At 36.5% G+C, this 12,830-nt stretch overlaps 1 protein-coding gene across 1 annotated transcript in view; it reads right to left on the bottom strand.

Annotated features, from left to right (window-relative positions):
- LOC121320428 (homeobox protein PKNOX1-like) overlaps window positions 1-12,830 on the bottom strand; it is a 90,397-nt gene that overhangs the window by 43,018 nt on the left and 34,549 nt on the right. The window contains exons 5-6 of the mRNA XM_041258756.1: window positions 10,896-11,066; window positions 6,778-6,880 (exon numbers count right to left, since the gene is read on the bottom strand). Coding sequence (XP_041114690.1) covers window positions 6,778-6,880; window positions 10,896-11,066 — 274 coding nt within the window. The remainder of the gene's footprint in view (window positions 1-6,777; window positions 6,881-10,895; window positions 11,067-12,830) is intronic.

Genomic DNA, 12,830 nt, shown 5'->3' with positions numbered 1-12,830 from the left:
ACTATTTGTTTTAATGCGATGGGTGGGCCTCTTTTTGTTAACTTTTTAAAGAATGGTTCTAGTTTATTTTTCATTAACATGAATTTACAGAGGGGAAAAAAAAAACATGTTTTATTTTTAAATTTATAAATACAGGAGAAATTGATTTTTGTGAATTAATAATCTGTGCAATTGCAATACATCCATGAGGTACCAGCACAGTTATGACTCTCCAGCTATAATCTAAAAGCTTTACTTATAAAACGGAATGTTCGATGCTGCGCATTATTGGCTGTTGATATTTTACCATGCAGTGTAACTGTATAATCCAAGACGCAACTTATTTTGGCGAAGCACATTTCAATAATAAACTATCAATACAAACACATTAAACTTGTATAAATATACACATTGTTGTGAGAAGTCTCTTAAAGTTTTAAAAAATAAGTGACAATCCTTTCGTCAGGCATGACAGTGGACAAGTGGCTAGAATTACAGGGTTCTGCACAGCCGGACGTCAGAACATTACAGCTGGGAGCACTTGGGATAATACATTTACTAAATGGGGAAAATAAATCACTGTAACCTTTAAATTGTTGCTTGTGGATTTTGTGTAAGAATACAGAATTGATCAGATTTATTTGTGTTCATTTTATTAAACATAGGTGTTAGTGCGGTGCGTTTGGGGGTTTGCCGTTACTGTTTTGTTGTTCGCGTGTCATGTCTGATATTTTACCATATGTAGGTGCTTAAGATGAGCATGACATGAGCACTGATAAAACCCGACCAGTTTCATGAGTTGAACACCAGTAATTAATTAACACTAGAACCGCTACGGTAGTCATTTTGACGGTTTTCACTTTTAAAATTGAAATTACTCTGCGTGTGCTAAAGATCCGCAGTTTTCTGTTCTTGACTTTTCCTAAATACATGTATTAAATATCCTGAGGATGTTTGAAAGTCAGAATAGCAAAAAAAAAAAAAAAAAAAGTTATAAGCACTTCTACCTAGAACTGCAAAAAGTAGTCATTTCGACGACTTGTTACAATACATGCTTTTATTGTTGATATAACCTACAATACGGTATTTATGTATCTATGTATAGAAGCTATATGGCTATGTATATAAGCCAGTTTGTTATCTACCTCTGCTGAGTTTACAGCAGTATTTGAATATAATATTGCTCTTGAAGTCTAGATATTTGTTATCCAAATGTCTATTGTAAGCCTATCAATTCCTTGGAGAATTGCCGTCTGGTTGTCTACGTGAGCATATATAGTCTGTCGTCTTATAATATTACTATTACAAGACTTTTTTGAGAAATCTTGATATTTTTGCATTTTGATTTGAGAGCAGCTACAGATATATTTGCATTGGCAGCAGGAATTTGGTATGACTTCACTGAAAACAGCATTGCCTGTTTCAAGCTAAACATAAAACAATACATGGACAAGCAGCTGTTTCCAACAAAAGCACAGTGTCACTGGACACAATACGTGTCAAACAAACCTGTCAAATTTGGATTTAAGTGTTGGCTGGCAGCGGACCATACCCTTAAATGTGCAAAGATGAAACTCGTCCAGCTGATGAGAGACTGGGTGACAATGTACTTAGGCTGATGTAACCGTGCTTAGGAAAAGGGATGAATGTTACCAATGACATTTCTTTATTTCACTGTAATAGCTCAAATACACACAAGTTGATAAGCGTTACATCTGTTGGATTGTGCTAATATGGGGTCTACTTTGAAGTATGTTTCCCTGAATGTGAATTCCCGTTACACAATGTGAACAGAGTTATTTTCTTTATAAATAATGATTTCGATTTTGCAATGCTGCATGCAGGCGTACATATAACCAGTTTACACCTGGTTACACAATATTTTCTTTTGAAATGTTTATTTTATTATAGTTTTCGTTTTTTGAAGTCATGCATTATATACGTGAATTTCAAAAATGAAGCCTTTTATGTTAATTTTTTTTAATTTAAAATTGTGTTTCTGCTACGCAAATGTTAGCTATGATGTTCATAAATAAAACTTTTGAGTTGTACCTGATAGTTTGCATTTCATTTTCATTACGAGGCTGTTTAAAATGTACCCGTCAAAATGACTACCGCTGGCAGTTCTAGTAGCATAAACCCGGCAGTTCTAGTGTTAATCAGGATTCAGCTTTGCCCCTCCACCCCCAAAGTTTGGCTGAATTGGCGCCACTGGGGGAAGAATAACGTAGGGTTATTTGAGTTAACAAAAAAAAACGTAAATGCTACGAGCATAGGACAAGAGCTCTGAGTCAGTCTGACCAGCTCTTCATCTGTCACAGGACACAGACCCTAGGACAGCCCCTCTCTAAGCAGTTTGTCACACTGGATTGTGGATACAGTCTTGACTGCATATAATGGTGCTGGCTTGCCCCCACCTGGTAGGGTAGCCGCACACTCCACTAGAGGATTGGCTACATCTTGGGCCCTTTTCAGAGGTGCCCTGATGTATGTTATTTGCACTGCAGCTAGCTGGGCTATGCCGCATACTTTCTCCAGGTTCTACCGTCTTAATGTGGTAGACCCTGCCCTGCCTTCTTTAGGCACAAGGGTCCTTGAGGGTGTAAGTTCACACTGCTAACCTCTGGGTTAGACAGTGCTTGTGCGTCCCTCATATGCTGCCATTCCTGCTCCTTCTTGACGGCTCTGGTATACAGTATCCCATACGTAATGTCACTGGTGCTAATCTTCGAATTGAAAGGGAACGTTATTACTTACCGTAACCCTGGTTCCCTGAAAGAGAAGATGACCACCAACTAACCTAAATGTTTTGATAAAAAAAATACATCTTAAGCTGGAAGTTTTGTAATTAAAAAAAAAACAGTTGGTGAGTCTGTCGAGGTTGTTAAATTACTCTATGTAGACCTAATGAAAAAAAAAAGAATGGTGCTAAACTGAGTAAAACAGCCAAATGAAAGTGTTAGTTAAGGTTCCAAACCATTGTGAAAATGGAATAAGAAGGATACTGCTGATAAAATCTGGAAGCTGCTTTAACTCAGATGCTTTTATGGTCAGTTTAGTTTTATGAAGGTAGCTTTATTTACTGTGCATGTATTGAAATGTGTTTTGCCTGTCAGATTTTTGTTGCTGTATTCTGTCAGCATATTGATTGAAGTGTAATGGTCTTAACATAGACTTAACATTATAGTACATTTTTAATTAGAAGTATTTCCTCACCAGAAACTATTTTAAAATCCTGCCAAACACCTTTGTCACTTTGAAGCCACCATGTTGAATAAATAATTTCAATTCTGAAAGCCATGAGCAGCAGTTCTACTCAAACATGATTTCCTATGGCTACAACAAGGGTATAACAGGAAAATAATAAAAACAAAAGTTAAATGTTTCTTAATACAGTATTTTATACTTTCTACATTGTACTGTATATTGAGTGATGCAATACTACTGTATTGGGCATATTTATCACCAGGGATCCTAGGAATCTGTTTGCTGCGGAATAACGCGGAAAACCATTGATTTTCAATGCTGTCTGAGAATTTTTTGTTGTACACTTGGGGTAGCGCAAAAAACATGCACGGCTTTTTCTGTTTGTTTGATAACCAAATCAATACACTTATCATATATAATCATCAATACAAGTAATTTTGCTTTAAATGTGCGTAAACATACATGTTCAATAAAACTGCTTCTGGTGTATGTCGTTCGAGGGTGAACAAGGCACACGATGACATTCATGCTGAAACGTAGCTGCAGCTTACTTCCATACCCAGTGCATTGTCAAGTTTTTTTTGTTTTGTTTTTTTTTAAATCAGAAAATTTGCTTTTCTATTGCAGAAAGCGAGAATCCCTGTTTATCACAGTTAAAAAAAAAAAAAAAAAAAAAAAAAAAAACACAACAACATTTTTGTAATGGTATGTCCCGTTCCCTTGGCTGCACAAATGCAGTTCGCTTTTTACATTTTTGTTTTGGTTTTAACAATAACCAACTGGACATTAAAAAGCTTGATAAAAAAACAAACCATATCTGGGTACCGGTATGGATAAAAGGTCTGCATCCTGGTACCTATACAGTAGGTTGCATAGTCTGATTCTAGCTGGACCATTAGAATGAGTTTGAACTACAAGACAAGTAAAGCAGCAGTAAGCAGGAGTAACTTTTCATTTTCATTATCTTTGAAATATCTGCATATTCCAGATTGAAGTATAAATAGTGTTCTGCATTTTTGGTTTTTATCTTTAAAAACAAATTCCTGGAAATTATTTTACAAATATTAAAATTAGTAATAAAATCAGTGAAAAAGTGTTATAAGAACATAAAGTTTACAAACGAGAGGAGGCCATTCAACCTATCTTGCTTGTTTGGTTGTTAGTAGCTTATTGATCCCAAAATCTCATCAAGCAGCTTCTTGAAGGATCCCAGGGTGTCAGCTTTAACAACATTAATGGGGAGTTGATTCCAGACCCTCTAGATTCTCTGTGATAAAAAGTGCCTCCTATTTTTTGTTCTGAATGCCCCTTTGTCTAATCTCCATTTGTGACCTCTGTCCTTATTTCTTTAAGGTCAAAAAAGTCCCTTGGGTCAACTTTGTCAATACCTTTTAGAATTTTAAATGCTTGAATCAGGTCGCCGTGTAATATTCTTTGTTCAACACTGAGTAGACAATTATTTTAGCCTGTCTGCATAGGACATACCTTTTAAACCCAGAATAATTGTGGTCGGTGGTGAACAGGATGGCTGTAGCGGTAACGTCAGACCCGGAACAATAACACACGACAGAGACGTGAAAATAATGATGCTGAACAAAACAGAACAGGGCACTTCAGCCAAAATAAACAGACAAACAAAACGTACTAACACTAAACAGACAAGTGGATAAACACTAAACAAGTACTGTGCTGGCACTTCCAGCACGCTGTAGCAATTATTATTATTTTAAATAAACTCTCCTCTCTCTCTCTCTCACCCGTTCTCCACTTCCCGAACACATAATCCTGAGTGAGCGCTTTGTGCATTTATATATACAGTTGTGCTGGGATTCAATTACCAATTAATTATTCACTTGAATCCCAGCATGTGATCTAATCTGTGTTCTCCCGTGCTCACATATCAATACCCACTTAAATATGCACGTGGCGTGAGTTGTGCCATCCTAGTGTCTAAATACAAAATAATAACTTTACAATAACACTCGTGCTCATAACCCATATTTATATCCTGTGTATATTATACATAAACACCAACATTAACACACCACATACAACATAAAACACAAATAAAACACAAAGGTGCGGGACATTCTGCCACATCGCTCTTCTTGCACTCATTCTACAGCAGCAATATCCTTTTTGTAGCAAGGTGACCAGAACTGAACAGTATTCTAGATGAGGTCTTACTAATGCATTGTACAGTTTTAACATTATTTCACTTGATTTAAATTCAACACTTTTCACAATATATCATAATAATATGGCCTTTCTTAGATCTTTTTTTAATTGAACCATCAGTAAAAATCTTGGAAAAAAATCTCACTCTACACAGTTTACATGTGGAATATGATGCGTAGCAGTTCTGGTTTCTAATTAAGTGTAATGTCCCTGGCATGTATGATGAGGCACAATCTGTGCAAGTGGAGGCCATTTTCCCAAGTTAGCTGGTACTTTGCTGATGGAAATAGTATCTGCAGAAGGTATGAACATGACATCACCACAAAACAAGCCAGGTTTTTCGCCTTGAAAAAAAAAAAGAAATTTGACAGAACAGAGCCATCGAGAGGCATGCCAAAAACCACACTGGACATTTCCATCAATGTGTTCCATAACTAAATCATCATCATTTTCTGTCAAATATTTATGATTAAGATTGTCGGCTTTAGGCAGTGTTTTAGCTGATGGACAGTACTGTCGCACAAAGTCACCAATACTCTGCAATAAACAGTAGCTGTCCAGCAAAGCACAGCTCTCTGACAAAGTTTATCAAAGCATGTGTAAAAGCCTCAATAATGGATTGCTTGTCTCTCAGTTCACTTTCTTGTTTTAGTTTAATGTGTCGCTTAATTTCAGTATGTTATTTTATTGTCAGCGCAAACATGTACCTCAATGCAGCATTATTTATAAGGCTATGCATCCTCCTCATCTGGCACACTTCTGCTATTTGGCTTTTTGTATACACCGAAACATTAATTTTCTTTTGAAAATTCATAAACTTATTTATGTTTTCTCCCCATTCCTCATCCACTCAAAATATTTATTTTCATGTAAGTATTTCAGTTTATTTTTTGATCAAGTTAGTTACTACGCCCAGCACATGCCACAATAATCAGTCCGTAATTGGCCAACAGAATCAGGTGATAATTTGTTTGTAATCCAATGATCAATCATTTGATCCGCTGATGTCTAAATGTACCTACTGTATACTAGGATGCAATGTAAGTCTGATTTATTAGTGTTGGCAAAATAAAACAGCATTTTAATCAAAATATTGTGTATTTCCTAGAAAACAGAACTAGGAAAGTATTGATAGTAGACCAAAAAAATCAGGTATAAAAATCAGTAAAAACAGAGGTTCAGTAATAAATAAATAAATAAATAAATCAATCAATCAATCTTGTAATTTTTCGGTAAAATTAGGACTTATAAACAAAGTATAAAATACCATAAAATACAAAGTATTTTCAGCAGAAGAAATGGTATGTATTTTAATGTATTAAAATAGATGCACACAACATTATGCTTTAAGTGTATTTTACTTTGTTATTCTTTTTTTTCATAGCATTTTTTAATTTTCACAAAAAATCTTACCTGCAACAACTTGTGTTGGGTTAACTGTTGCAAAGGTTACATTTCCTTGCTGCAGTGCTGAAGCAGGAACCACAATTCCCTGGGGACTAAGAGTGCCAGAATTCTGATGGCATAAAACAGATGAAAAAATAAATTAAGCGATTGCATGAACATTGAAACCTGAGCTTAATCTCCTTTTTTTCATGATTTTTTTCCAAATACAATTTTGCCAATGCAAGTTTTTTACTCTAATTCAGCAAATACTGCATTCCAAATGTTTGATTTTCATTCATGTTTTTAAAAAATCTAAAATGTAATATGAAACGTATAATAAAATTATTGTGTTTGATTCTATACGTTTTATACAGTTAAAACTTAATGCAGCTTCAAAAGCAAGGCCTCATCCCACTTGGGTATAATATTTAAAAACGAATGTTTAATACCATTTTCACAGTTTTATTTATTTATTTTTTTTCAAATAAGATTCAATAAATATCAAATCAAAGTATATGATTAGAGGTCTATCTAAAAATCGCAATTTCGTGGACTACTTAAGTTTATGTAATGTTTAAAGAGGTCCGCGAAATCCTAATTTTATTATGCAACCTACCCGTGAAAAATATACATAAATTTACAGCGATTTAAGTAGACCCCTATTTATGATCATGCAAAATCCTGGTATACTATATTCTTACTCTGACAAAACCACATCTTTTGTTTGTTTAGAATCTTCTGAAAAGCTGCATTTGGTTATTAAGTTGACAGCATCACAGATTTTTATTTATTTTTTTATAAAAGTGACATTGAATAAAAAACACTGTTGAATAAATGTGATTACATAGTTTGTTAGGTTATTATCATAACCCTGGTTCCCTGAATTAGAAATGTAATCAATACCGAATGGAATATATCTTATAGCTCAAATTACCTGAGCACTTATATCAAAGCTGCTCCTTTTAAAAGCCTCGTCTGCATCAGGCGTTGACTCCGCCCCCAGCTGTCTCATACGACATTTTCTTTTCAGGCATGTTGTGTTAGAGTGAACACGACGACCTTGTAGAGTAATGGTTACATTTCTATTTCAGGGAATATGATTAATAGCCTAACAATCCCTTTCAAGTACAAAATCTAATTATTCCCAAATGGGATAAAATACCCAAGCCGTCGCAAGTGAAGGACTTGCAGCACCGGCAGATGTGTTAAGAAAGACCAATGACATACAGTCTACAGTATGGTGAGTGAGGGCCCTCATACAGTGTATACGCAGCAAGGTTATCCTGAGTAATCTTAGCAGTTAAACACCAGACGTCCAATTAAAGTGTGTGGCTAACTACCCCAGGAGTTAATGTGGAACACAATGAAAAGTGTGTTAAAATTGTGATAAAATTTTAACACACTTAAAAACTAGGGGTCTGCTGACCTATGACATTCAGTCAGTAGAGTTTGGTAAAAGTATGTGGCGTAGCCCATACTGCAGTGCTGCAAATGTCTGAGAAAGATGCGCCCTGGAATAATGCCCACCAGTGAGGGACAAAGACTTTTCTAGGGGGTCTTAACCTCCGAGCAACCGTCAGAAAGTATGTTCCTTGGGGAGACTGAGTCAGTTTTAATATGGCAAGCCGATATAGCTGGCAGGTAGACCTTAAATGTGGAGGGAGATTTCCCTTCATCAAAAAGGTATTGCAAAAGTTGCAGTATATCTGCCATGGGACAAGGGGGTCCAGTTCATGCAAATGACACCATATCTGGAAGATCTGTAGCTGTACTGGGAGTGCATAGATGCTACCTGGCATTCTGAAGGGTGTCAATAACCTAGTCAGATAACCCATGGGACAACGTTGGGTCCAGTTCACGCAAATGACACCATGTCTGGAAGATTTGTAGCCGTACTGGGAGTGCATAGACGCAACCTGGCATTCTGAAGGGTGTCAATAACCCAGTCTCCACTTGGGCCAGACCCAAAACTGCAGCCCTGTTGGGTCTGGATTCCTGTGACAGTGTCACTAGCACGTCAGTTTACCAGGAAGTGAGACTCAAAACACAGAAGGTACGGTGATGCTAATGCACACGTTTAATAATAATAATAATAATAATAATTTATTATTATTATTATTATTATTATTATTATTATTATTATTAACAACACACAAAAGACAAGAACAAATCAAACAGCACAAGGGCCAAAACAAAAGGGTATACAAAACACACACGTTCCTACAAGACGAGACACGGACGTAAATACACAAACAAGACAGGTCAGCACGCAACATGAAAACCTCCAAATCCAACACTAACCAAGCGAACACCTGTGATCACCTTATTTATACACATGTTTTTGCAGGGAGGATTTTAACTCCCTCCATGCCACCTAATAACCACACACACACACACACACACACACACACACACAAACACATTATGTTTTCCTATAATTGTGGGGACACCTGGAATAAATTCTGGTCGAAAAGGCTGCTGCCAAATCAACAACACAGTGTAGCTAAAAGCATTTAACATAAGAACATAAGAAAGTTTACAGACGAGAGGAGGCCATTCGGCCCATCTTGCTCGTAAGGCTTTTAGTAGCTTATTGATCCCAGAATCTCATCAAGCAGCTTCTTGAAGGATCCCAGGGTGTCAGCTTCAACAACATTACTGGGGATCCTTCAAGAAGCTGCTTGATGAGATTCTATTCCAGACCCTCACGATTCTCTAAAAAAGTGCCTCCTATTTTCTGTTCTGAATGCCCCTTTGTCTAACCTCCATTTGTAACCTCTGGTCCTTTATTTTTTCAGGTCGAAAAAGTCCCCTGGGTCGACATTGTCAATACCTTTTAGAATTTTGAATGCTTGAATTAGGTCGCTGCGTAGTCTTCTTGAATAGATTCAATTCTTTTAGCCTGTCTGCATGTGACATGCCTTTTAAACTCGAAATAATTCTGGTCGCTCTTCTTTGCATTCTTTCTAGAGCTGCAATATCTTTTTTGTAGCGAGGTGATCAGAACTGAACACAATATTCAAGATGAGGTCTTACTAAAGCATTGTACAGTTTTAACATTACTTCCCTTGATTTAAATTCAACATTTTTCACAATGTATCCAAGCATCTTGTTGGCCTTTTTTACAGCTTCCCCACATTGTCTAGATGAAGACATTTCTGAGTCAACAAAAACTCCTAGGTCTTTTTCATAGAGTCCTTCTTTAATTTCAGTATCTCCCATATGATATTTATAATGCACATTTTTATTTCCTGCGTGCAGTACCTTACACTTTTCTCTATTAAATGTAATTTGCCATGTGTCTGCCCAGTTCTGAATCTTGTCTAGATCATTTTGAATGACCTTTTCTGCTGCAACAGTGCTTGCCACTTCTCCTATTTTTGTGTCGTCTGCAAATTTAACAAGTTTGCTTACTATAGCAGAATCTAAATCATTAATGTAGATTAGGAATAGCAGAGGACCTAATACTGATCCCTGTGGTACACCATTGGTTACCACACTCCATTTTGAGGTTTATCCTCTAATTAGTACTTTCTGTTTTCTACATGTTAACCACTCCCTAATCCAACACTGGCAGTGTCTCTGTGACGCGAAAAGCTGGCTGGAAAAATCAGAAAGCTAGCATAGGATACCGTCTGTGCATAGAGGCAAACCTAGGATGACAGTCTACGCTTCGCACAGAACACCACGGTGGGACTTAATCAGAACCTAGGCTAAGCTACAATTACACACTTAATATTAAAGCAAAAATTATTTCCAAATTAAAATATTACAGAGATATTTAAATGTCAACTTATCTCTGTAGTTTTGCCCGAAAAGTCAGAGCTCACTCCTTTCTAGGGTAAGTTGAAAGCAAAACGATGCTGATCCCTTATGCAAGTCATTGATATCTCCTGGGGGCAGAGATGACACCTGATGTAGACAGGGCTCGTTCAGGAGCAGCTTTGATATCAGTACTCAGGTAATTCGGGCTATCAGAGCTATATCTCATTCAGTAATGGTTACATTTCATACTTGAAAGGGAATAGTATTTGACAGACTTTGGAACTCGATGGAAATAAAATTCAGAGCATTAGATGATTTATTTCTGCACAGATCATTACAACATGACGTTATAAAAGTACACAAATGTACATGCAGCTTACCTGTGACTGTACAGGCGAATAAGGACTGCCTGGATCTCCACTTAGCAAGGTTTCACTATTCATTTTCGTCTTCAAACAGCTAATGTAGCGACTACAGAAGTCTTTACAGAGGTCATTCACTTTTTCCAATTCTAGGAGGTGTATGCGCAGGACCTGAATAGCTTTCACCATCTACAGGGGAAATAGACCATATCACATTTAATAAGTATTTTCGAATTTGTGTAAATTTAGACATTATTCTTTTTGCATTGTTTATGGGAAAGATCTGCATACTTATTTAATCTAGCAGGGGTACAAACAATAGCTCTCCATCACAGTCTGCGTCATCAGGTATTTTGGGTCACAAAGCGTTTATAGAATGAGAAAAAAAACACCCCTCCGATAAATTTTCCAATACTCAAGCTCAAATGGATTTGAGCTTTCTTAACTTTAAAATCAGGTCAAATGGATTGTAGAGCTGCACCACTGCAATCTGTGTGTTCCATCTGCTTGTATTGTTTACAGTGAAGCTGCTGTCAGTATCACAACTTGCAACAACATAGCAATCTATAATACCTGGATCTATGATAGGAAAACTTCAAATCAGTTGCAATGTGGAAATTAGTGTAAAATGCTGCAAATGTTATCTTCATATACAAGCTGTATTACTATGTATTTCCTAGTGATCTCTATGCCAGTCATGTCCTCTTGTAACATCAACCTGTATTTCTCGAGATGCATGTAATGTTTGTGTCGTTTTTATCATTTTTAAATGGTAAAGTTGCACAACTAGTCACTCACACATTTTGCCAGAGATATGTGTATTTAGTGTTACAAGTTAAAAAACTCAAGAATCTTAAACATTTAAAAAAAAAAAAAAATCATTAAAATAGAGCGTCCTAGAATTTTACTAGGTTGCCTAACAGAAACATTTTGGGGATAAACAGGAAGAGAACTCTGTGTTCTGGGAATAAACCGGAACAGAACTTGGTATAACAGTTCCAATAAAGTAAACTTAGTAGGTAATTGTAACTCTTAACTGCCTGGATCTCTTCTTGGGTAGGACTATTAGGATTAGTGTTTTAAGCAAACTTGACTACCCACTTGGAAAATATTCCTTGGCTACGACTATAAAGTTCCACAGTATACAGTACGTCAACCTATGACGCAGGCTCTGCATCTACCTACTTTCAACAACAGATATAGAATATTATCTTGACAACTACTTCCACAAAGCGTAAGCATGTGCATGACTGTCCTGGTTCGCCTGCAGGGGGTTGCGTAGATCTGTTTCTTGCCCCGCCTGTCCCCGTCCCCACTCCCACCTCTTCCCACCACCACGCTATGAAATACTCCTGGTGAGAACACAATACTCAATACTGAATACAACATTTAAACTTAAATTAATGGGCATTTTAAACACAGTTTAAAATGGGAAAGTGGGATATTAACCCCATTAAAATGTAACAAAAATATTTTGAGATACAAGGATGTTTTTGTTTTATTATCTTATTTTGTATTTTTATTTTGTAATGATGATGATCTTGCACAGACATTTAACATGGTACAATGACAAAGATAAAGTTACTAATTTAGACAATATCTAGGTAAACACATTTCCAACTTCATAAGGACATTCTTTACCAAAATTATTGACAGTATCACAAACTGGATATATAGTCACTTGTCCATACGTACCTTCTGTGCACATGTCTATTTACATTTTAACTTGTACACACTGTGGATGTAGGTCGAGGTAATCAACTTTTGCATGAAACACTGATGGTTCTGGCACGTCCCTTCTGTGCTTTAAGTCATTAGATCCTTTTGCACTGAAGGCCTTGGTTGCAAGGGTGTGCGGTTCTTTGATGGACCCAGATTCAGTTAAAATGTGTTTGCCCACTGACGATGGGAATGAGAATGTAGAGATGGGAGCCCAGTTAACCAGATTTAAGT

Source organism: Polyodon spathula, chromosome 9 (assembly GCF_017654505.1).
Source record: "Polyodon spathula isolate WHYD16114869_AA chromosome 9, ASM1765450v1, whole genome shotgun sequence".
NCBI classification, from domain to species: domain Eukaryota; kingdom Metazoa; phylum Chordata; class Actinopteri; order Acipenseriformes; family Polyodontidae; genus Polyodon; species Polyodon spathula.
Note: the sequence above shows the minus strand (reverse complement) of the source record. Positions and strands in the feature narration are given on the sequence as shown.